The following is a 23,061-nucleotide window of genomic DNA, read 5'->3' as shown; positions in this document are numbered from 1 at the left end:
CTGTACCTGCGCGCTTACTTTCAGCGACTGATGCACAAGGACACCAAGGTCATGTTGAGTATCCACCTCTCTCAATTTACACCCATTCAAGTAATAATCTGACTTCCTATTATTGTTACCAAAGTGGATAACCTCACATTTATCCACATTATACTGCATCTGCCATGCAGATGCCCACACACTCAGCCTGTCCAAATCACGCTGAAGCACCTCTGCATCCTCCTCACAGCTCACCCTCCCACCCAACTTTGTATCATCTGCAAATTTGGAGATAATACATTCAGTTCCCTCTTCCAAATCATTAATATATAATGTGAACAGTTGAGGCCCTAGCACAGATCACTGCAGAACCCCACTAGTAACTGACTGCCAATCAGAAAAAGACCCATTTATGCCAACACTTTGCTTCCTATCTGGTAACCAGATTTCTATCCATCTCAAGACATTATCTGCAATCCCATGTGCTTCAACTTAACATAGTAGTCTGTTATGTGATATCTTGTCGAAAGCCTTCTGAAAGTCTAAACCACAGCCACTGGTTCTCCTCAGTCAACTCTACTAGTTACATCCTTTGAGGATGCTTTCCTATAGATTCATCAAGCATGATTTCCCTTTTGTAAATCCATGCTGACTTTGTCTGATTATACCACTGCCTTCCAAATGCTGAGTTATGAAATCCTTGATAATGGACTCTAGCAACTTCCCCAGTACCGACGTTAGGCTCACTGGTCTATAGTTCCCTGTTTTCTCTCTACTTCCATTTACATTAGCGTTTACATTAGCTACCGCCCAATCTGTAGGAACCAGTCCCGAGTCCAAGGAATTTTGGAAAATAACCATCCATTGGTCCCCTATTTCCAGAGTCACACCCTTAAGTACTCTGGGATGAAGATTATCAGGACCTGGAGATTTATCTACCTTTAGTCCCATCAATTTCCCCAAAACCATTTCTCTACTAATGCTGATTTCCTTCAGCTCCTCACTAAAGCTTGTTTCTCTCAGAACGTCTGGTACATTATTCATGTCTTCCTTTGTGTCTGTGCGGAGTCTGCACATTCTCCCCGTATCTGCGTGGGTTTCCTCATGGGTGCTAAGGTTTCCTCCTACAGTCCGAAAGATGTGCTTAGTATTTTCCATGCTAAATTCTGCCTCAGTGTACCTGAACAGGCGCCGGAGGGTGACGACTAGGGGATTTTCACAGTAACTTGATTGCAGTGTTAATGTAAGCTTATTTGTGATACTCATAAATAAACTTAAAAGCTTAAACTTAAATAATACCACTCGGCCATCACCTCCCCAGTGATTCTCCTGCCAAGTGAAAATGTATTTAAACTACTTGCTTGAAGAACATAACTTTTGTATAAAAGTATAGATAGAGCTTTTTATTAACACTTCTTGCAGCAACAAAAGTGACACAGTCCACATCTTTCCAAAGTACACAGCAACGGCATGATCACATTTCACAGCACTTTGAGGCACAAAGTTAGGGCAATACCTTCAGGCTAAGTAGGTTTCCCCCTTTAGTAATAGAAGACATTCTTGACTTGTATACTGGGACAACAGACACCAAAACAGCCTCCATCCACTATTACGGCATAGCCAACAAAGAGAAACAACCCACTCCCCTACACCCACCTGAAATGCACAGTATAGCAGCAAATAGTTGTCACATTTTGGGAACTGTACCAATAGTCAGTAAGACTGTGATCATCTGTGGAGCATAAGTTCAATCAGAAGTGTGGCCTGTCTCGAGCTGAATCCAGCATAATTGTTACCTACAACCAAAAGCTATATCAAACTACATTAGTGGAGCACATTTAAGAATATAAGACAATGCGGGTTATTATGTGTATTTATTGCTTTGTACACAAATGCTGCAGTCCTTGGTGAGTCCAATAATGTGGAGGGGAAATGGTCGTAGCCAGTAAGGACATCGAGTGATGCTACACCCAAACTTGATGAGACATGCCACCTTTGGTTATTGATGAGGATTGCCACTCCAACCTCTTTTTTCCTGATTTTTCATTCGAATATATTGATGCAAATCCTACATCTGGGGGTCAAGATAAATTTCTGTTCAAGATTTTTTTACAATAAATTAAAAATTTGTGAAGTAACGAATGCTTCGTGGTTTCAGTAGTCCATAAATAACCTCTTTCTCTGGAGTGCTAACAGTATTCAAATGCAGATACTTCTTAAATATGAGACATTTTTTTATCATTATAAAAGCTAATTACTTCTCTAGAATATCAATAATTTGCATTAAATTATTAGTATATGTGCTCTATAGCAAATCTTTCTTGCATACTTCTTTTCGTAGTAATGGCGAGACTTGTAAAGTATAAACTGTTGGTTCGGCTCAGTGGAAAATCGAAGGCAATCTTGTTACACAGCCAAGATGGACATAATGACACATGCATTTTGGCTATCAAGCGAATAGTGTCTAACCAGGATATAACTGTATTGATTCAGTGGGATTTTCTTGGTAACATTATTCATTTAAGAAAAATGCATATTTTGGGAAGTACACAGAGCATTGTGTTTTTAATTTCCTGATCACTTATGGGAGACCTTGACGAATTTCTGAATATCCATGTGATATGCATTAAACTTTGGCTCAGATTCACTGGAACTCTTTGAATTTCACTTTAACGTCTTAAACTCAACAAAACAGTTCACAACCTAAGCCTCCCTTAAGCGCTTAAGTTGGAATTCATCCGTTTACTTGATCAGTCAAAAGCTTCTTCTCCCGAATGACTAAATCATTTGAACATTTTTTCTTTCCTGCTTGAGCCTCCTGATAGTTTACTGGTCACCCAGCAGACCTCCCCCCACCCACCCACCCCCCACCCACCCCTCCCCCCCCCAAAAAAGCCCAATTAATCATTCTGAAAATGGTAAAGCCTGGATTGAGATGATGCACACCACCATTTTGTACAGATTGCACTCAAATGCTGCTTTGTTAGTTTGTACACTGTTAACAATTGTCATTCTTATGTGTGGACATTCACACCACATATTTCTGTGCAAACAATCACAATGAATCTTGGACACAAACACTACAAAATATCGAATAGACTTTTTTCTTTTAAAATATTCTCCCTGTTATGAATAGTCTCCTTCTCCGTGTTCTTTATAGTAGTAAGAATCTTTGACTTCCTCTTGTACAAACTCTTCCTTTTTCTCCCAGCCGTCCGGCCAGCCGCCATTGCTGTAGGTGGTGGCCCCGTACGACTTTGTTGTGCTATAATTCTGAGAAATGTCCCCGGTTTCTTCTGCCAGTTCATCTTCGTGTATAAAACCACACTTTTCATCGCTCGTCTGTTCAGGGTCGGCCCAAGGCTGCTTTTCACCAGATGCAAATATCGCGTAAAAGATGACACCTGCGTAGTGCACCAGGGCTGCAATCAGAAAGACGTACTGCCACTCATTCTGACTCTGTGAACAGAAAAAAGCACAATGAAATCCATTTTGCCCATTGACGATTTGCCGAATGGCCTGCTCCTGCTTCTAGTTTCCATAGTTGAGGCCAAAGCGTTGTCTGATTTCAAGAAGAAATTAGATATAGCTCTTGAAGCTAAAGGGATCAAGGGATACAGCCGGGGAAAGTGGGATGAGGATACTGAATTCGATGATCAGCCATGATCAAAATGAATGGCGGAGCAGGCTCGAAGGGCCGAATGGCTTCCTCCTGATTCTAGCTTCTATGGCCAGAACTCTACCACCTCACCCAGCATGGAATCGGAGCAGGCAAAGGTTCGATAATGGAAATCTCCATTGACCTTAGGCGGGAATTTCTTGCCCGAGCGAGACTGTAAAATCCCGCCCTACGTTTCGATAGTTGAGGCCACAACATTGTGTGATTTCAAGAAGAAATTAGGTATAGCTCTTGGGGCTAAAGGGATCAAGGGATAGGGGGGTGTGCAGTGGGGGGGGAGGGAGGAGAAGGTGGGATCAGGATATTGAATTTGATGATTAACCATGATCAAAATGAATGGCGGAGCAGGCTGGAAAGGCTGAATGGCCTCCTCCTGCATCTAGTTTCTATGTTTGCTGGAATAATGTAGGCTTGCGGTGTTATGAATATCCACTGCTGTAAAATCTCAGTCTCAAGTTAAGAAAGTCCACCCTTAGAATTGCCGATTTTCCCAAATGTTACTTCCTACATTCAAACAACTCATTTCTGGGATGAAGCGGTTATCATATTAAGAAAGGTTGAACAGGTTTGGCCAAAACCATTGGCCTTTTGAAGAATGAGTGGTGATCTTATCAAAACATAGAAAATTCTGAGGGATCTTGATAGGGTAAATACAAGGGTGGCAGTTTCCACTTGTCGGGGAGACGAGAACTTGGAAACACGGATTAAGAATAAAAGGTTTCCCTTTTAAAACAGAGCTGTTTTTCTCTTGGAAGGTCTTTAGTTATATGGAATTATCTTCCCTTCAAAGCCATGGAGGTTGGATCACTGAATTGATTGAAGGCAGAGTTAGACAGATATTTGATAATGGACAGTCAAAGGTTATGGAGGTGCAGGGGGGAAGACAGGAAAGTGAAGATAAGACCATAATCTGACCAGATATGATTTTATGGAATGGCAAAGCAGCCTCAAAGGGTCAAATGGCCTGCTTCTGCTCCGAGGTTCTATGTTTCAATACAACTCAGTAATTACAACTAAAGATAATTTCCTCAGAGTGGCAATCTCCATCAGATTTGGATAGATTTCACAAGCTGGGACGGCAAATTTGACTGACCGTTCATGAGGTACACAGGAATGGAGTGTTATGGTAAGGTTATATAAGGCATTGGTGAGGCCGAATTTGGAATATTGTGTACAATTTTGGTCATCTAGTTACAGGAAGGATGTAAATAAGGTTGAAAGAGTGCAGAGAAGGTTCACAAGGATGTTGCCGGGACTTGAGAAGCTGAGTTACAGAGAGAGATTGAATAGGTTGGGACTTTATTCCCTGGAGCGTAGAAGATTGAGGGGAGATTTGATAGAGGTGTATAAGATTTTGATGGGTATAGATAGAGTGAATGCAAGCAGGCTTTTTCCGCTGAGGCTAGGGGAGAAAAAAACCAGAGGGCATGGGTTAAGGGTGAAAGGAGAAAAGTTTAAAGAGAATATTAGGGGGGGCTTCTTCACGCAGAGAGTGGTGGGAGTGTGGAATGAGCTGCCGGATAAAGTGGTCAATGCTTTTAACATTTAAGAAAAACTTGGACGGGTTCATGGATGAGAGGGGTGTGAAGGGATATGGTCCAAGTGCAGGTCAGTGGGACTTGGCAAAAAATGGTTCGGCACAGACAAGAAGGGCCAAAAGGCCTGTTTCTGAGCTGTAATTTTCTATGGTTCTATGGAAGAGGGCTGCATTGACAGTTGGTGGATAGAAACCCCAGCGTTCAGAATTGTATTAGTAGTCCTCTCTGAGCATAGAACAGTCAGTACTTTGAAGCAATGTTCAATTCCATCCATTCCTACGCATTGTTTAATTCTTTGGGATTGGTTGGGAGTGGGCGGGGGGATTGAACCACCTCCCCTTCCTCCCCAAAACCTCCACTGTTATACACTCCAAACTTCAATGTGGCATCTCCTCTTGCCCTAAGTTTTGACACTGGCCACCACCCTAGGTACACACTGACCTCTAAAGCTGAGCCTGACTGCCCCGAGGTGAATGCCAGGATTTGCCCTGTGCCATGCCCCAATGCATCAGAATTTCAAACTACTTTTTATGTTTTAAATGAGACCACACATGGTTGCACACGATGGCTGCCTGAGGTTAACCTGTTGTCTTTTGTGAATTGAAACCACTGCCCTGTCTCAAGAGGGAACAAAAGGAACATTCCAGACTGTTGCTGAATCAATGGCCTTTCCTGTGACTAATCCAGAAGGGTATTCTCAAGTCCAATAGGTAATTGAAAGACAAATGCCACGACTTTGTGCCCATGTTCACTGCGAGCGCCAACAATGATGTGGGCGGAAAATCTTACAAGGCTCAGAATCTCACCAGCGAGATGAGGTCGAGAATCTAATTTCAATAAATTATAATCTCATTAAAGGATGTGCCTGTCATATTGCTTGTCCCACATTTGGTACACCCCCCCCCCCCCCCCCCCCGCACCTCGTCAGCGAGGTTTGCAACCACTCAGAAGATGAATGAGGCAAAGGGAGCTCATGGGAGTACACAGGTAAGTATTGCCCTTGGGAGAAGAGGGACATGCTTGGGCAGTACTCAGGCACCGCCCCCTGGTATGGAGGCCATCTGGGAGCTCCATTGGGGGCGGGGTGGGGGGGTGGTGGCTTCAGTTACATGTGAGGTCAGGGTTGTCCATTTGTGTATTGGGGGGAAGTTCCCTTTATCCATGGGGAGGATGTTTTTGTTTAATCACAGATCAAGGCCCCCTTTAAGAAGGACAGCCCAATCTCTGTGGAGCTGCTGCTGCTGGCTCTATTAGGCCGTGACCCGCCATTGTGACAGTGTAGGCCATGCAGGGAGATTTCTTCTGTGCAGAATGCTGCAAAATGTGGTGAGAAAAGCAGGCTGTGCAGCCTGCGAGCTGTATACTGGTCTTCTCGCCTTAGCCAACACTCTGCAAGTAACGGAACATTCAGCCCATAGAGCCTGGCTGTCTGAAACTCTCAGGTGGGGCCAAAAGATAACACAGGATGATTGAAATCAGCAGCCATACCACCCCTCGAGTTTGGAAAAAAAGGACTTTGAACTTGTGGAAATTACATGATGAGGTAGCCATTTTCTTTCTGTTTTTAAAAATTAGCAAGAAGATAATTGAACAGGGAGTTCTACCAAAAGCCAATGAATTAGTTGCAAGCCATCAAACAGCAAAAGTAACCAACAGCAAGCATCTTGACTTTGGGAGATTCCAAATGAGTGGAGGACTCCCCCAACCTGTTTCAGTTAAAGTTCACCTGAGAAACTACCTCAAATACAAAAACCGCACTGTCCACAATTAAATCCTATGTTTTACAAGGCATTCACTTCAACTAAAACATCCACCCAATCCAAGAAACCACAGGCCTGCGACAAAAGAGACTGCCAATTATTATTTGTAACAGTATATTCCCTTTCTTTGTATCGAATCATTGTGTGTGTGTGAGAGTATGTGTGAGGTCAGTGAGTGAAATGTGTTAAATTCTGGGTAAGTGTGTGATGATAACTACTCTTTATTTTTGAACTCACAAGATGCTTGCTGCTGGAATTAGTTAAGAATCATAGAATCATGGCACAGTGGTTAGAACTGCTGCCTCACAGCACCAGGGACCCATGTTCGATTCCTGGCTTGGGTCACTGTCTGTGTGGAGTTTGCACATTCTCTCCTTGTCTGTGTGGGCTTCCTCCAGGTGCTCCGGTTTCCTCCCACAGTCCAAAGGCGTGCATGTTAGGTGAATTGGCCATGCTAAATTCTCCCTCAGTGTACCCGAACAGCGCCGGATTGTGGCGACGAGGGGATTTTCACAGTAACTTCATTGCAGTGTGAACGTAAGCCTACTTGTGACTAATAAATAAACTTTTACTTTTATCATAGAATCCCTACAATACAGAAGGAGGCCATTTGGCTCATCAAGTCTGTACCCACCGCAATCTCACCCAGGTCCTATTCCCGTATTTACCCTGCTAATCCCTCTGACACTAGGGTCAATTTATTATGGCTAATCAACCTAACCTGCACATCTTTGGACTGTGGGACGAAACCGAAGCACCTGGAGGAAACCCATGCGGGCATGGGGAGAATGTGCAAACTCCACACAGACTGTGACCCAAGGCACTGTGAGACAATAGTGCTAACCATTGTGCCACCGTGCCGCCCAAAATGGGACACTGGGCAGGATTTTCCAGCCGCATTCACCCCAAGCCCGGAAAATCCCATCCGAAGTCGACATGGCATGCATGATCCTGTCCAGCTCGCTACGATTCCCATGACGGGTGGGACGGGAAATTCCGCCCACTCACTCAGGGTAGGAAAACACTCAATTCTTACATACGCATATACTGATCATAGGGAATAAAAGGAAACACACAGGGTGAAAGTTTTATGCCCCATTGGCATGGGGACAGGATCATAAAATGCGGAAAGCACTTCAAAAGTCCATTGATTTCAGTGGTCTCGGAAAATTGAAAAGGAACGTAAAATATTTTGCCCATAAATTTTGCCTGTGGCACCTGCTGGATTTAAATTTTGGGCAAAAATTTAGAATTGTTATTGAAAACAAATTGGCATCAACTTTAACCATAAGAAGGACTGTCATAAAAAATGCTGCAAAACAATTACACAGCAAAAGGAGACTGGGGTGGATGAGGGGAGGGGAAGAGGTGTGGATGGGAATTTTGCATAATATGATTGGCGAATTATTGAAGTAGAAAATACTGAAATATCCTGCACTAAAGGTGAGCTACAATTCCATGTTTAAATCCTGGAAGGGGTGAGGAAACCCTACTCTAGTGCGTTCCATAATCATTGATAAAACAGATGTTGTACCTTGTTTTTTGTCATTGCTCCGACAATCAATGGGCACACCATTCCAGAGAGTGTTCCCACACCATTGGAAATTCCCATGAGAATACTGGCATATCTTGGTGCTATATCCAAATGGTTGACATTGAAACCTAAACTTAAAAAAATTTAAAAATGAGTTATGAGTTCCAGCCTTTGTTGCAATTGGGAAGTCCATAAGACCGTAAGGCATAGGAGCAGAATTAGGCCACTCGGCCCATCGAGTCTGCTCCGCCATTCAATCATGGCTGATTTTTTTTTCTCATCCCCATTCTCCTGCCTTTGCCCCATAACCCCTGATTCCCTTATTAATCAAGAACCTATCTATCTCTGTCTTAAAGACACTCAATGACCTGGCCTCCGCAGCCTTCTGCGGCAAAGAGTTCCACAGATTCACCACTCTCTGGCTGAAGAAATTCCTCCTTATCTCTGTTTTAAAGGATCGTCCCTTTAGCTTGAGGTTGTGCCCTCTGGTTCTAGTCAGACAATGAACTATGACCTGAGTTCATATCTAATGATGAATGGAAATTTAAAAGAATTGTTAAACTAATAATCAAATCTACCATGTGCAGCTGTAATTTTTTTAAATAAACTGTCGCAACCATATCTCAACAGTTCATACAGAATGCCCAAAAGAAAATTTACAACTGGCATTATTTTTATCTGTTCTGCATTCTAACCAGAATCAACAGTTGAATTTCAATCTATCAAAGATTAATGGAATCAAATTATCCCCTCTTTGCCAGTTGTCCTGTGAAATGAGTTTGTATTGATACAAGTTGGGTGGGATTCACCCAAAAAAATTCTAAGTGCCAAATTTGCCTAAAAACTGGAGTAAATCCCATTGTTTCTTTGAGTGGGACTTTCGTAATGAATCCCCCACACTCTGTGCACTGCAGAGCGCACTGGTGTGAATCTCGTGAAAAATAGGTGCATGGGGTCTATTCCTGCTGGAGAAGCCGGCATCATAGCGCTGAGTGGGCCACTGTGCATGTGCCGATCTGCCATAGCGGAGATCAGCACATGCACAGTAGCCCTGCACTACAAGCCTCCCGAATGCTGGCCAGCCCCGCTAACCTGCATCACTGGCCTTGCGACCCTCTCATCCCCCAATCATTGCCCCCCACCCCCCACCCCCAGACGTGTCTGCGCCAGCCTCAATGCCCACACCACCGGCCCACCTCAATCTCCCCCACCCCACCCCCATCCCAGCTGTTCCGATCCTCCCGCAACCCCCACCGGCAGCCCCGACACCCCCCCACAACCCCCCCAAGCCTGAACCCCACCCCAATGTCCAGTCCCAATCACTGCCGAGTGCATAGTGGCAGCGGGACCCTCTACTCCCACCGAATGAGATAGTTCCTGGTATCTACTACAATGTATTCAGAAAATGTCGAATAAACTGTAAAGGTTAAAAATAGTTATAAAAATCCTACAGATGCTAGAAATCTGTAATATAACTAGCATTGTTAAAGATAGAAAAAGTCTGGCTGACCATTGATTAGCGAACTTTATCAAGCTTTTTTCCAATACTGTCTTACCTGATATAGCAAAACCACTAAATCCAACAGCCATGACAAGGAATGAAATTGCAACCCCTTTGGTGTGTGAATAGCCTACCACAAGGAGGAATGTGGCTTCCAGACCAAACCCTTTAGGAAAATGAAATACATGTGGTTACATTCCAGGACAGAACTGTTCATAATTCTGGGGTTATGACATTCGTGATTAACACATTGTATAAATGGCTTATTTCCTGATACCAAGATGCCTCCCCACTGTTTATAACAACAGCATGTAGCTTCAGTCGAAGAATGATAGAATAATCATCACTTCTCTAGAGTTGTAGAGCTGCAACAATACGCAAGAAAATTAACTCCATGCAGGACAAAACAATTCACTTGGTTGGAGCCCTTGTCCATGAATTCAATATCAATCCCTTCCAGCACCCCATGCCAACAGTATGCATAATCTACAGGATGCATTGAAGGCACGGTGGCACAGTGGTTAGCACTGCTGCCTCACAATGCCAAGGACCAGGGTTTGATTCCCAGCTTGGATGACTATCTGTGCAGAGTCTGCATGTTCTCCCCATGTCTGCATGGGTTTCCTCCAGGTGCACTGGTTTCTTCCCACAGTCCGAAAGACGTGCTGGCGAGGTTCATTGGCCATACTAAATTCTCCCTCAGTGGACCCGAACAGGTGTCGGAGTGTTGACTAGGGGATTTTCACAGTAACTGCATGGAAGTCTACTTGTAAATAATAAATAAACTTAACCTTTAAACACCTTGTCAAATTTACTTTGTTCACAATTTGCAGCTCCATTAAGAAGAAGGGAGGCTATGAGGTCATGTTTGCCTGCAAGTTTCCAACCAATCCACGCATCATCCAAACTTGGAGCATTATTCTTTCATTGGACCTGGCTCACAAATCTGGAAACCCCTACCGAACACCATTATGTGAGTGCCATCACCATTTACTCCACAGCAGTTCAAGAAGGTTGCCTACCACCTTCTCAGAGCAACGAACCAGAGGAAATAAATGTGCTTTTCCATAGTTGCCCACATCCTGAGCTGAGGGGCAGGATTTTGAAATTGGGCCCCAACCCTGACAGGGTCAATTGCAGGTCGTAACCCCTGAACCATTTTGGGAACTGTTGTTTGACATGGATCTTGTCTGGGACAGCCAGTTAATGGCCAGAAGCCAAGTTTGTCATCTCCACCTTTTATTTTTTTATTGTCTTTCTTTATTTTTCTTTCCCCCTCTTTCCCCCTTTTCTCCCCCTTTGCTTCCCTTTTCCTCCTTTTTCTCAATTTCTCCCACCCATCTTCCCCCTCCCCCCCACATCTTCGTCTGTCACAGTTTATCTTCTGATTTCAGCTTCTCTGCCATTTGGCCATTCACACCTTCTATTCTCTCTATGGGCCGCCATTAGCACCTCTTAGCCTTTCCCCTTGTTTTTGTGGCTATGACTCATCTTTCATTCCCTCACCCTAAAAAAAAAGAGCTTTGACAAAAGGTCAAGTGAAACACAAGTTTTTATGAACAAGGGTCGAAACATCAGCTCTTTTCTCTCCTTACAGATGCCGCCAGACCTGTTGAAATTTTCCAGCATGTTCTTTTTTGGTTTTGTCATCCAATTAAGATAGGCTTTGAAGCAGGGAAACCAATAGGGGTGGCACAGTGGCACAGTGGTTAGCACTGCTGCCTAAGAGTGCCAGGGACCCGGGTTCGATTCCCGGCTTGGCTCACTATCTGTGTGGAGTTTGCACGTTCTCCCCGTGCCTACGTGGGTTTCCTCTGGGTAATCTGGTTTCCTCCCACAGTCCAAAGGTGTGCGGGTTAGGTGGATTGGCCACGCTAAATTGCTCCTAAGTGTCAGGGGGACTAGCTAGAGTAAATAATGGAGTTACAGAGATAGGTCCTGGGTGGGGTTGTGGTCAGTGCAGACTCGATGGGCTGAATGGCCTCCTTCTGCACTGTAGAGTTTCTCTGATCTTTCTACGATCAATAGGAAGCCTTCCAACGGGGAAGAAGCTGCATTCTTCCATCACAGACATGGAAGAATTGCCTCGAGGCAACTTTAAAAACCCGAAACAAAAAATGGGCCATTATTGTGGGGAGCCTGTGGCTGCACCTGGCTAGTGCGTTGTAGGGACAGACTCACTGTCTTCCTGGAGAATTGGCCCCTGAGTCTGTCACCGGAAGGACAGCCCGAGGCACTGACCATGCTCTTGACACAACGGGGCCTACAGGAAAATTCCAGTCACTTGTGATCAGTGACCTTAATTGACCTTTTAATTAACAAGCTATCAACTGCTTATGGCTGGGAGGGCATTCTGTTTCTCATGGGGAGACTTCAGTCCCGGGCACGCTAATCACATTGAAATTGTATTTAAATTCAGGGATCAATGGAGCCAGTAAATCAGCCGGTCCACCAGTGGCGTCAAATTATGCACTTGCCCTTATTATTCTTGCCACCCTATTGGGCAAAATTCCTGCCCAAATAAAAGGGATACACATAATAATGAGTTGCTTGAAAAGGAAACAAACTTCCATTCATCCAGTATGTTGTCTGTCCTTTGAATATCCCAAAGCATTTTATAATTAATAAATTTGGCTCAGTTTGGTTTCTGCCAAGAACACTCAGCTCCTGACCTCATTACAGCCTTGGTTCAAACATGGACAAAAGAGCTGAATGCCAGAGGTAAGGTGAGGGTGACTGCTCTTGACATCAAGGCATCATTTGACTGAGTGTGGCCCTAGTTAAGTTGGAATCAACGGGAATCTGAGGGAAACCTCCCCACTGGTTGGAGTCACACCTGGCTCAAAGGAGGATGGTTGTGGTGGTGGAGGTCAATAATTTCAGCTCCAGGACATCACTGTAGAAGTTCCTCAGGGTAGTGTCCTAGGCCCAACTATAATGACTTTAATCAGGCAATTGAAGTCAGTCTATTAGAATGTGAACTCCCTGATTAAGGACCGCCAATTAGATGGACCAATCAGGGAGTCGCTTGCTTTGTACTTAATCAGGAGTGTCAGTTCCTCTGGGGCTCCTGGTGTAGACTGCTAACTGACAGCACTCTTTCTGTTGTTGTCAGACTTGTAAATAAAGGGATTTGGGTGAAGGGGCTTCTATCTCTGAGGACTTATTACACCAACCATCTTCAGTTGCTTCATCAATGACCTCTGTTCCATCGTAAGGTCAGAAGTGAGGATGTTTGCTGATGACTACACAATGGTCTACACAATTCATGACTCCTCATATACTAAAGCATTCCATGTACAAACATAGCAAGACTTGGACAAATCCAGGCGTGGGATAAAAAGTAGCAAGTATCATATGCAACACATGAGTGTCAGGCAATGGCCGTCTCTAACAAGAGAGAATCTAACTATCACTCCTTCACATTCAATGGTATTACCATCGCTGAATCTACCGCTATCAACATCCTGGGAGTTACCATTGACCGGAAACTGAACTGGTCTAACCATATAAAAACTGTGGCTACCAGAGCAGGTCAGAGGGTCAGAGTCCTGCGGCGAGTAATTCACCTCCTGACTTATAACAGTGCACATTATGCAGCAATTCAAATAACCTCTAAGGAAATTTCTGACATAAATCAATCATTCCATATGATTAACTTAACTGTTTCAAAGCACTCTTGGCTGGTCCGCCTAACTCTACCCTCCATAAATCCAAAGTTCTGCTGTCCATGTCTTAACTCGCACCAAGTCCCGTTTCCCTGTTAGCCCTGTGCCCACTGACCTGCATTGGCTCATGATCAAGCAATGCCTCGACTCCTCCCTCTGCGACTGGATCCTGAACTTCTGAACCCACAGACCACAATCAGTAAGGATAGGCAACCTCCTCCACGATCATCCTCAACACCAGTGCCCCACAAGGCTGTGTTCTCAACCTCCTACTATACTCCTTATACATCTATGACTGTGTGGCCAAATTCCCCTCCAATTTGATTTTCAAGTTTGCTGACGACACCACAGTAATGGGTCGGATCTCAAATAATGACGAGACAGAGTATAAGAATGAGGTAGAGAGTCTGGCGAACTGGTGCGGCGACAATAATCTCTTCCTCAATGTCAACAAAATGCAGGAAATAGTCATCAACTTCAGAAACGTAGAGGAGAACATGCCCCTGTCTACATCAAGGGGAAAAAGTAGAAGGGGTCGAGAGCTTCAGGTTTTTACGTGTCCAGATCACCAACAACCTGTCCTGGTCCCCCCATGCTGACACTATAGTTAAGAAAGTCCACCAACGCCTCTACTTTCTCAGAACACTAAGGAAATTTGGCGTGTCAGCCACGATTCTCACCAACTTTTACCAGATGTACCATAGAAAGCATTCTTTCAAGTTGTATCAAAGCTTGGTATGGCTCCTGCTCTGCCCAAGACTGCAAGGAACTACAAAAGGCCATGAATGTATCCCAATCCACCATGCAAACCAGCCTCCCATTCATTGACTCTGTCTACACTTCCCGCTGCCTCGGCAAAGCAGCCAGCATAATCTTTACAACCTTCTCCAGTTCTACATTTCCACGAGATATCTGTGCTCCTCTAATTCTGACCTCCCCAAGTTTAATCACTCCACCATTGGTGATGGCACTTCCAGCTGTCTAGGTACGAAGCCTTGGAATGCCCTCCCTACACTTCTACCTCTCCGTCTCACTTTCCTCCTTTAAAGACACTTCTTGTAACCTACCTCTTTGACCAAGCTTTTGGTCATCTGACCCAATCTCCATATGTGTTTCAGAATCATTTAATATACAATGTTCTTGTGAAGTGCTTTATGATATTTTATTACGTTAAAGGTGCTATATAAATATAAATTATTGTATAATTTTTGCAACAGTGTTTTTTTATTCATTCGTGGATCATGGGCATCGCTGGCTGGCCAGCATTCTTTACCCATCTCTAGTTGCCCTTGGAAGGCAGTTGAGAATTAATCACATTGCTGCGGCTCTGGAGTCACATGTGGGCCAGACCAGGTAAGGACGGCAGATTTCCTTCCCTAAAGGAGATTTGTGAACCAGATGGGTTTTTCCAACAATCTTTCATGGCCAACAGTAGATTATTAATTCTGGATTTTTTTATTGAATTTAATTCCGCCGTGGCGAGATTCAAACTCAGGCCCCAGAACATTAGCTGAGTTTCTGGATTAATAGTCTAGCGGTAATACCACTGGGCCATCACCTCCTCATGTCTGTGTAGGTTTCCTCCGGGTGCTCCGGTTTCCTCCAAAGATGTGCGGGTCTGCTAGATTGGCCATGTTAAATTCCTGTGCTTTTTAAAAATGTATTCATGGGGACATGGGCGTCGCTGGCTGGTGAGTATTTATTAGCCATCCCTAGTTGCCCTTGGAGGGCAGTTGAGAGTCAACCACATTGCTGTGGCCCGTCAGTCACATGTAGGCCAGACCAGGTAAGAAATCATAGAAACCCTACAGTACAGAAAGAGGCCCTTCAGCCCATCGAGTCTGCACCGACCACAATCCCACCCAGGCCCCACCCCCCTCTCCCTACATATTTACCCACTAATCCCTCTAACCTACACATCTCAGGACACTAAGGGCAATTTTAGCATGGCCAATCAACCTGACCCGCACATCTTTGGACTGTGGGAGGAAACCGGAGTACCCGGAGGAAACCCACGCAGACACGAGGAGAATGTGCAAACTCCACACAGACAGCGACCCAAGCCGGGAATTGAACCCAGGTCCCTGGAGCTGTGAAGCAGCAGTGCTAACCACTGTGCTACCGTGCCGCCCAAGGATGTCAGATTTCCTTCCCGAGGATATTTGTGAACCAGATGGGTTTTTCCAACAACCAACAATGGTTTCATGGGCAGATTCCAGAGGTGGACGAGGCTCGGAGAAAGGCATTCTCCGTTGGCATCGGGCGGGATTGTATGATCCTTGGGTGGATGTGCCAGTAAAATTCTGCCCATGGTCACCAGCAGATTCTTAATTCCAGATTTTTTAAAAATTCAAATTCCACCATCTTCCCTGGCAGGATTCGAACCCGGGTCCCCAGAACATTAGCTGAGAATTTGGAATTATTATTTGGAATTATTATTTGGAATTATTTTTGGAATTTGGAATTTATTATTTGGAATAACAGTCTAGCGACCATACTATTAGGCCATTGCCTCCTCTATCACGTATCAAGAATTATAAAGTACTATTTAGGTATGCATTCCAATGACTGCACCTGCCACTACATTGGAGGCTTGAATGATATTGTTTAAAAATGTATAAGCATGATCACAAAATCTAAAAAAAAGGAGACACACCTCCGCAGTTCATTATCTTCCTGACATTTGTGGTTGAAAGTATCCTCTTACTTCTGAGGTAGTCAGCAATCTGCCCACCAATGGGTACCACAATCGTCATGACAAGATGGGGCAATGCTGATAGAATCCCCACCTGTAAAAATAAAATAGTTAAAGGCAACAAGGAAAATGATTCGCATGCTGTATCCTGCGAAAGGCATAAAGTAAGGCAAAACATTATCCGATATCAAGTCCAAAATAGCTAAGACATAGCCACAATCTTACCACAAATGAACATACCAAAATATTTTGCTTAAACTGCATGCGACTTTTAATTGGATCTTACATCTTGGCAAAAATAATGCAATGCTAAAGAACGGCAAAAATGTTAATTTCATAGTATCACTGAAATCTTGCTACCATAGAAAGCATTCTTTCTGGTTGTATCACAGCTTGGTATGGCTCCTGCTCTGCCCAAGACTACAAGGAACTACAAAAGGTTGTGAATGTAGCCCAGTCCATCATGCAAGCCAGCCTCCCATCTGTTGACTCTGTATACACTTCCTGCTGCCTCAGCAAAGCAGCCAGTATAATTAAGGACCCCACGCACCCTGGATATTCTCTCTTCCACCTTCTTCCTTCGGGAAAAAGGTAAAAACATCTGAGTTCACGTACCAACCGACTCAAGAACAGCTTCTTCCCTGCTGCTGTCAGACTTTTGAATGGACTTACCTTGCATTAAGTTGATCTTTCTCTACACCTTAGCTATGACTGTAACGCTACATTCTGCACTCTCATTTCCTTCTCTATGAACGGTATGTTTTGTCTGTATAGCGTGTAAGAAACAATACTTTTCACTGTATGTTAATACATGTGACAATAATAAATCAAATCAAATCAAGTTTATGTCAGTGGGAGCTTACGGTGTTGTCGATGGCATATCCCCGCTATGGGTTTCCTGGTGGCAAGGGGTGCAGTCAAAGGGAAACCCCATTGACAATGGCGGGACCATAAGATGCCACCTCCAGCGAGAGGTGCACCGCCTCCCATCGCCATGAGACACGCCGCAGAGTGGGAGAAAAATCTCATACATCGAGTTTAAAAAAATCAACAGTCTCTAACTTCACTAACTGCTGTAGAGGAAAAGAAGGAAGGGCAAAGTTGAAAGGTGGATAAATTCTAAAGGGTATAGCACTTGTTGCCTATTACAGGAATCCTCCAGAGATTTTGATGTGTAGTACATTCAGACTAAGTTATGAATATCTGTGTTTGCTTCAGGCTTGGAAGAACTGAAAAGCAAAAGCCATGCAAACTTAAACACAAAATTAAAAATGTTCAGTTCAGCTGTATTGCTGTAATTAAATTTATAATTATGTATGACAGAATTATCCAAGTGTAAATTGCTTTCCTACAGAGCTTACATGTACATTAAAACATTCAACATAATGAGCCAGTAGTTAAATAATAATGAGTTACCAGTTTCCAAAAGTCATATTCAGACCTCATCTCCGACACTCACTAATATGTTATTATTAAGGATGTATTAAGTGTTCAGTGCGTAGGACGAGCACTTCACGTAGAAACTGATGGCAGTTAGGAACTTGCAACAAGGTGGCATAAAAATTGAATAGGAAACTTTAAGAAAAGATTTGGGATTAATCAAAAAGGTATCTCAGTGAGAAAACAGTGTCCGTATCAGGGGTGGGATTTTCCGCCCGCGCTTGCCCCAAAACCAGACAATTCCACCCTGGTCAACGGACCTTTGCATGGTTTGCCCCTCCCCCGCTATGATTCCCGTGGTGAGTGGAACGGGAAGATTTGCCCCCAAGACTTCCTGTTTTGCTGGAATTCTGATGGAATCTTGACAGAACAGGAATTCTGTCTGCTCCAGTGGCCAAATCCTTACCTGGATTTTCTGAGTAATTAATATATTTTAGACAAGGACAGAACGTACATTTATATATCACCTTTAGTGATCTTGATGTGGAGTTGCCGGCATTGGACTGGGGTAGGCACAGTAAGTAGTCTCACAACACCAGATTAAAGTCCAACAGGTTTATTTGGTAGCGCGAGCTTTCGAAGCACTGCTCCTTCATCAGGTGAGTGCCTGATCTCAGTGATCTCAGTGATTAGTGATCTCAGCACAGCCCAAATGAAGAAATTATGAAAAGCAGTTACTGTTGTAATGTATCATTCACCTGATGAAGGAGCTGCACTCTGAAAGCTCGTGATTCCAAATAAACCTGTTGGACTTTAACCTCGAGTTGTTAGTCTTCTTGTTGTAATCATAGAATCATAGAAACCCTACAGTACAGAAAGAGGCCATTCGGCCCATCAAGTCTGCACCGACCACAATCCCACCCAGGCCCTACCCCCATACTCTACATATTTTACCCACTAATCTACGCATCCTAGGACACTAAGGGGCAATTTTAACATGGCCAATCAGCCTAACCTGCACATCTTTGGACTGTGGGAGGAAACCGGAGCACCCGGAGGAAACCCACGCAGACATGAGGAGAATGTGCAAACTCCACACAGACAGTGACCCAAGCTGGGAATCGAACCCAGGTCCCTGGAGCTGTGAAGCAACAGTGCTAACCACTGTGCTACCGTGACAGGAAAGTGCTACGTGGCAGACAATTTGCAAATAGCAAGATCCAAAAACATAGAATCCCTACAGTGCAGAAGGAGGCCATTCAGCCCATTGAGGCTGCACTGACAACAATCCCCATAACCTCATGTATTTACCCTATTATTCTCCTGACACTAAGGGACAATTTAGCATGGCCAATCCATCAAACCTACACATCTTTGGAGTGTGGGAGGAAACCGGAGCACCCATAGGAAACCTGCGCAGATGCGGGGAGAACGTGCAAACCCCACACACAGTGACCCAAGACCTGAATTGAACCCGGGTCCTTGGCGCTGTGAGGCAGCAGTGCTAACCTCTGTGCCACTGTGCGGTCAATGACGTCAATAATATAATGACATTTAAGGATGATGCCTGAGAGATAAATGGGCCAGCACACGAGGAAACCACCCCCTACGCTTCTTCATTTGATGTCATAGGACTTTTATTTACATCCTTTTGAGCAAACAAGCACGGCCCTGCTTCAGCATTTAATCTGAAAGGTGGCTCCTTCGATAGTGCAGCTCTCCCTAAGGTAGAGTCACCTTGGGTTATCTGCTCATGTCTCTGGAATGGGACTTGAACCCACAACTTTCTTGGCTCAGAGGTGAGAGTGCTACCACTTAACCATGGCACACATCTATGTGAGGTAGTTCATCCTGGGATTCCTGCTTTTGATGTGGAGATGCCGGCGTTGGACTGGGGTAAACACAGTAAGAGGTTTAACAACACCAGGTTAAAGTCCAACAGGTTTATTTGGTAGCAAAAGCCACACAAGCTTTCGGAGCTGCAAGCCCCTTCTTCAGGTGAGTGGGAATTCTGTTCACAAACAGAGCATATAAAGACACAAACTCAATTTACATGAATAATGGTTGGAATGCGAATACTTACAACTAATCAAGTCTTTAAGAAACAAAACAACATGACTCATGTGAAGGCATAGGACCCTTAAAAGGTGAAGGGGGAAAAGTTTGTGCGGAACCGTTAGAAATGGCGGAGGTGCTTAATGAATACTTTACCTCGGTATTCACGGTGGAAAGGGATCTGGGTGGTTGTACTTCTGGATTGCGGAGGACAGAAAGGATCGAGCATGTGGACATAAAGAAAGAGGATGCGTTGGAACTATTGAATGGCATCAAGGTTGGTAAGTCGCCGGGACCGGATGGGATGTACCCCAGGTTACTGTGGGAGGCGAGGGAGGAGATTGCGGAGCCTTTGGCGATGATCTTTGCATCGTCGATGGAGACGGGAGAGGTTCCGGAGGATTGGAGGATTGCGGATGTGGTCCCTATATTCAAGAAAGGGAACAGGGACAGCCCGGGAAATTACCGACCGGTGAGTCTAACCTCAGTGGTTGGTAAGTTGATGGAGAGGATCCTGAGAGACAGGATTTATGATCATCTAGAGAAGTTTAGTATGATCAAAAGTAGTCAGCACGGCTTTGTCAGGGGCAGGTCGTGCCTTACGAGCCTGGTTGAGTTCTTTGAAAATGTGACCAAGCACATTGACGAAGGAAGAGCGGTGGATGTGGTCTATATGGACTTCAGCAAAGCGTTCGATAAGGTCCCCCATGCAAGACTTCTTGAGAAAGTGAGAGGGCATGGGATCCAAGGGGCTGTTGCCTTGTGGATCCAGAACTGGCTTGCCTGCAGAAGGCAGAGAGTGGCTGTGGAGGGGTCTTTCTCTGCATGGAGGTCAGTGACCAGTGGAGTGCCCCAGGGATCTGTTCTGGGACCCTTGCTGTTTGTCATTTTCATAAATGACCTGGATGAGGAAGTGGAGGGATGGGTTGGTAAGTTTGCTGACGACACCAAGGTAGGTGGTGTTGTGGATAGTTTGGAGGGATGTCAGAAGTTGCAGCGAGACATAGATAGAATGCAGGACTGGGCGGAGAAGTGGCAGATGGACTTCAACCCGGATAAGTGTGTGGTGATCCATTTTGGCAGATCCAATGGGATGGAGCAGCAGTATAAAATGAAGGGTACCATTCTTAGCAGTGTAGAGGATCAGAGGGACCTTGGGGTCCGGGTCCATAGGACTCTTAAATCGGCCTCGCAGGTGGAGGATGCGGTCAAGAAGGCGTATGGCGTACTAGCCTTCATTAATCGAGGGATTGAGTTTAGGAGTCGGGAGATAATGCTGCAGCTTTATAGGACCCTGGTTAGACCCCACTTGGAGTACTGCGCGCAGTTCTGGTCACCTCATTACAGGAAAGATGTTGAAGCCATTGAAAGGGTGCAGAGGAGATTTACAAGGATGTTGCCTGGATTGGGGGGCATGCCTTATGAGGATAGGTTGAGGGAGCTTGGTCTCTTCTCCCTGGAGAGACGAAGGATGAGAGGTGACCTGATAGAGGTTTACAAGATGTTGAGGGGTCTGGATAGGGTGGACTCTCAGAGGCTATTTCCAAGGGCTGAAATGGTTGCTACGAGAGGACACAGGTTTAAGGTGCTGGGGGGTAGGTACAGGGGGGATGTCAGGGGTAAGTTTTTCACTCAGAGGGTGGTGGGTGAGTGGAATCGGCTGACGTCGGTGGTGGTGGAGGCAAACTCGTTGGGGTCTTTTAAGAGACTTCTGGATGAGTACATGGGATTTAATGGGATTGAGGGCTATAGATAGGCCTAGAGGTGGGGATGTGATCGGCGCAACTTGTGGGCCGAAGGGCCTGTTTGTGCTGTGGCTTTCTATGTTCTATGTTCATGTAAATTGAGTTTGTGTCTTTATATGCTCTGTTTGTGAACAGAATTCCCACTCACCTGAAGAAGGGGCTTGCAGCTCCGAAAGCTTGTGTGGCTTTTGCTACCAAATAAACCTGTTGGACTTTAACCTGGTGTTGTCATTCCTGCTTTTGTCAAGGTACCTTTATGGGAGGGAAATGGATGCCTCAAGTACCTATCACAGCTTGGCTGGAAGCCTCCAGAACTGGCCTCAATCTTCAAAAAGTCCATAGGGCAATTTTACCATCGCATTGCGCCTTTTTTCGGGCACAATGCAGTGGTAAAGTGGGGCATAAAGCATCAGAGGACTGCACATGTGCACTGCCTCCCTTTGCAGGCTTTCGGGCGTGTTAAGCCCTGCCAACAGGCTTCTTCAGCAAGCAATAAGCTTGCTGAGAATTATGCATGCAGAGTCCATATGGGGGGAGCCAGGAAACACGCCCAAAAGACGGATCTGAAACTCTCCCATTTTCAAGTCCGTCCGGCACTTAGGAAAAAAAGGTAAAATCCCCATTCATCTGTCTTAGTCAATGGGCGCAATCTTACCAGCCGTTCACACCACGACCCCACTGCAGCAAGGTCAGAGAATTTGGCACCCAGCCAATTCTCCATTCACTGCAGCCGAATGGGAAAATCCTGCCGGCGTGAATGGTGGTGGCATTCTGGCCAATGTGTTTAACTGCACTGGCTGAGATACAGTTCTTTAAATTTTAAATAATGCCTTCCTTCACAAATGTAGCAAACCTGGGTGGCAGGAATGCACACAAGGCATTCCTCATTTGTAGTGTGAGCAAGGTATTCTTGAGAGGAGATATGATAAATGTCGTATTTGCATTGGCGAAAAGGGATTTCTTCAAAGCATTCACATAGGTTTAAACCCGGAATGTGGAGATTAATAGCATTGCTCTAACAACATTAAGATCATAAGAAATAGAGCAGAAGTGGACCATAGAATCATAGAATCCCTACAGTGCAGAAGGAGGCCATTCGGCCCATCAAATCTGCACCGACCACAATCCCACCCAGGCCCTATCCCCATAACCCCGCATATTTACACTACGAATCCCCCTCACACGAGGGTCAATTTATCATGGCCAATCAACCTACCCCGCACACCTTTGGACTGTGGAAGGACAGAGCATCCTACCCAAGCCCAGCCCCTGTCCTATCTGTGTAACCCCATGTATTTACTCTGCTAATCCCCCTAATCTTGGGACACTAAGGAGCAATTTAGCATGGCCAATCCAGCTAACCTGAACACCTTTGGGCCATTCGGCCCATCGACTCTGCTCTGCCATTCAATGAGATCATGACGGATCTGATGTGATGATTCTCAACTCCACTTTCCTGCCTTATCCCCATAACCCAACAGTCTGCTGTGTAAAATGATTGCACAAATCAGAACGAGGCAAATTGTC

General features: G+C 44.9%; 1 protein-coding gene across 1 annotated transcript in view; it reads right to left on the bottom strand.

Annotated features, from left to right (window-relative positions):
* Nucleotides 1–3,105: 3,105 nt before the first annotated feature.
* LOC144499288 (vesicular glutamate transporter 2) overlaps nucleotides 3,106–23,061 on the bottom strand; it is a 61,355-nt gene continuing 41,399 nt past the window's right edge. Inside the window, exons 9-12 of the mRNA XM_078221403.1 lie at nucleotides 16,316–16,448; nucleotides 10,047–10,157; nucleotides 8,491–8,618; nucleotides 3,106–3,438 (exon numbers count right to left, since the gene is read on the bottom strand). Of these exons, the coding sequence (XP_078077529.1) occupies nucleotides 3,106–3,438; nucleotides 8,491–8,618; nucleotides 10,047–10,157; nucleotides 16,316–16,448 (705 nt within the window). The remainder of the gene's footprint in view (nucleotides 3,439–8,490; nucleotides 8,619–10,046; nucleotides 10,158–16,315; nucleotides 16,449–23,061) is intronic.

The sequence above is a fragment of the Mustelus asterias genome, chromosome 9, assembly GCF_964213995.1.
Source record: "Mustelus asterias chromosome 9, sMusAst1.hap1.1, whole genome shotgun sequence".
NCBI lineage: Eukaryota > Metazoa > Chordata > Chondrichthyes > Carcharhiniformes > Triakidae > Mustelus > Mustelus asterias.
The sequence above is the reverse complement of the archived record's forward strand: the minus strand, read 5'-3'. Positions and strand labels throughout refer to the sequence as shown.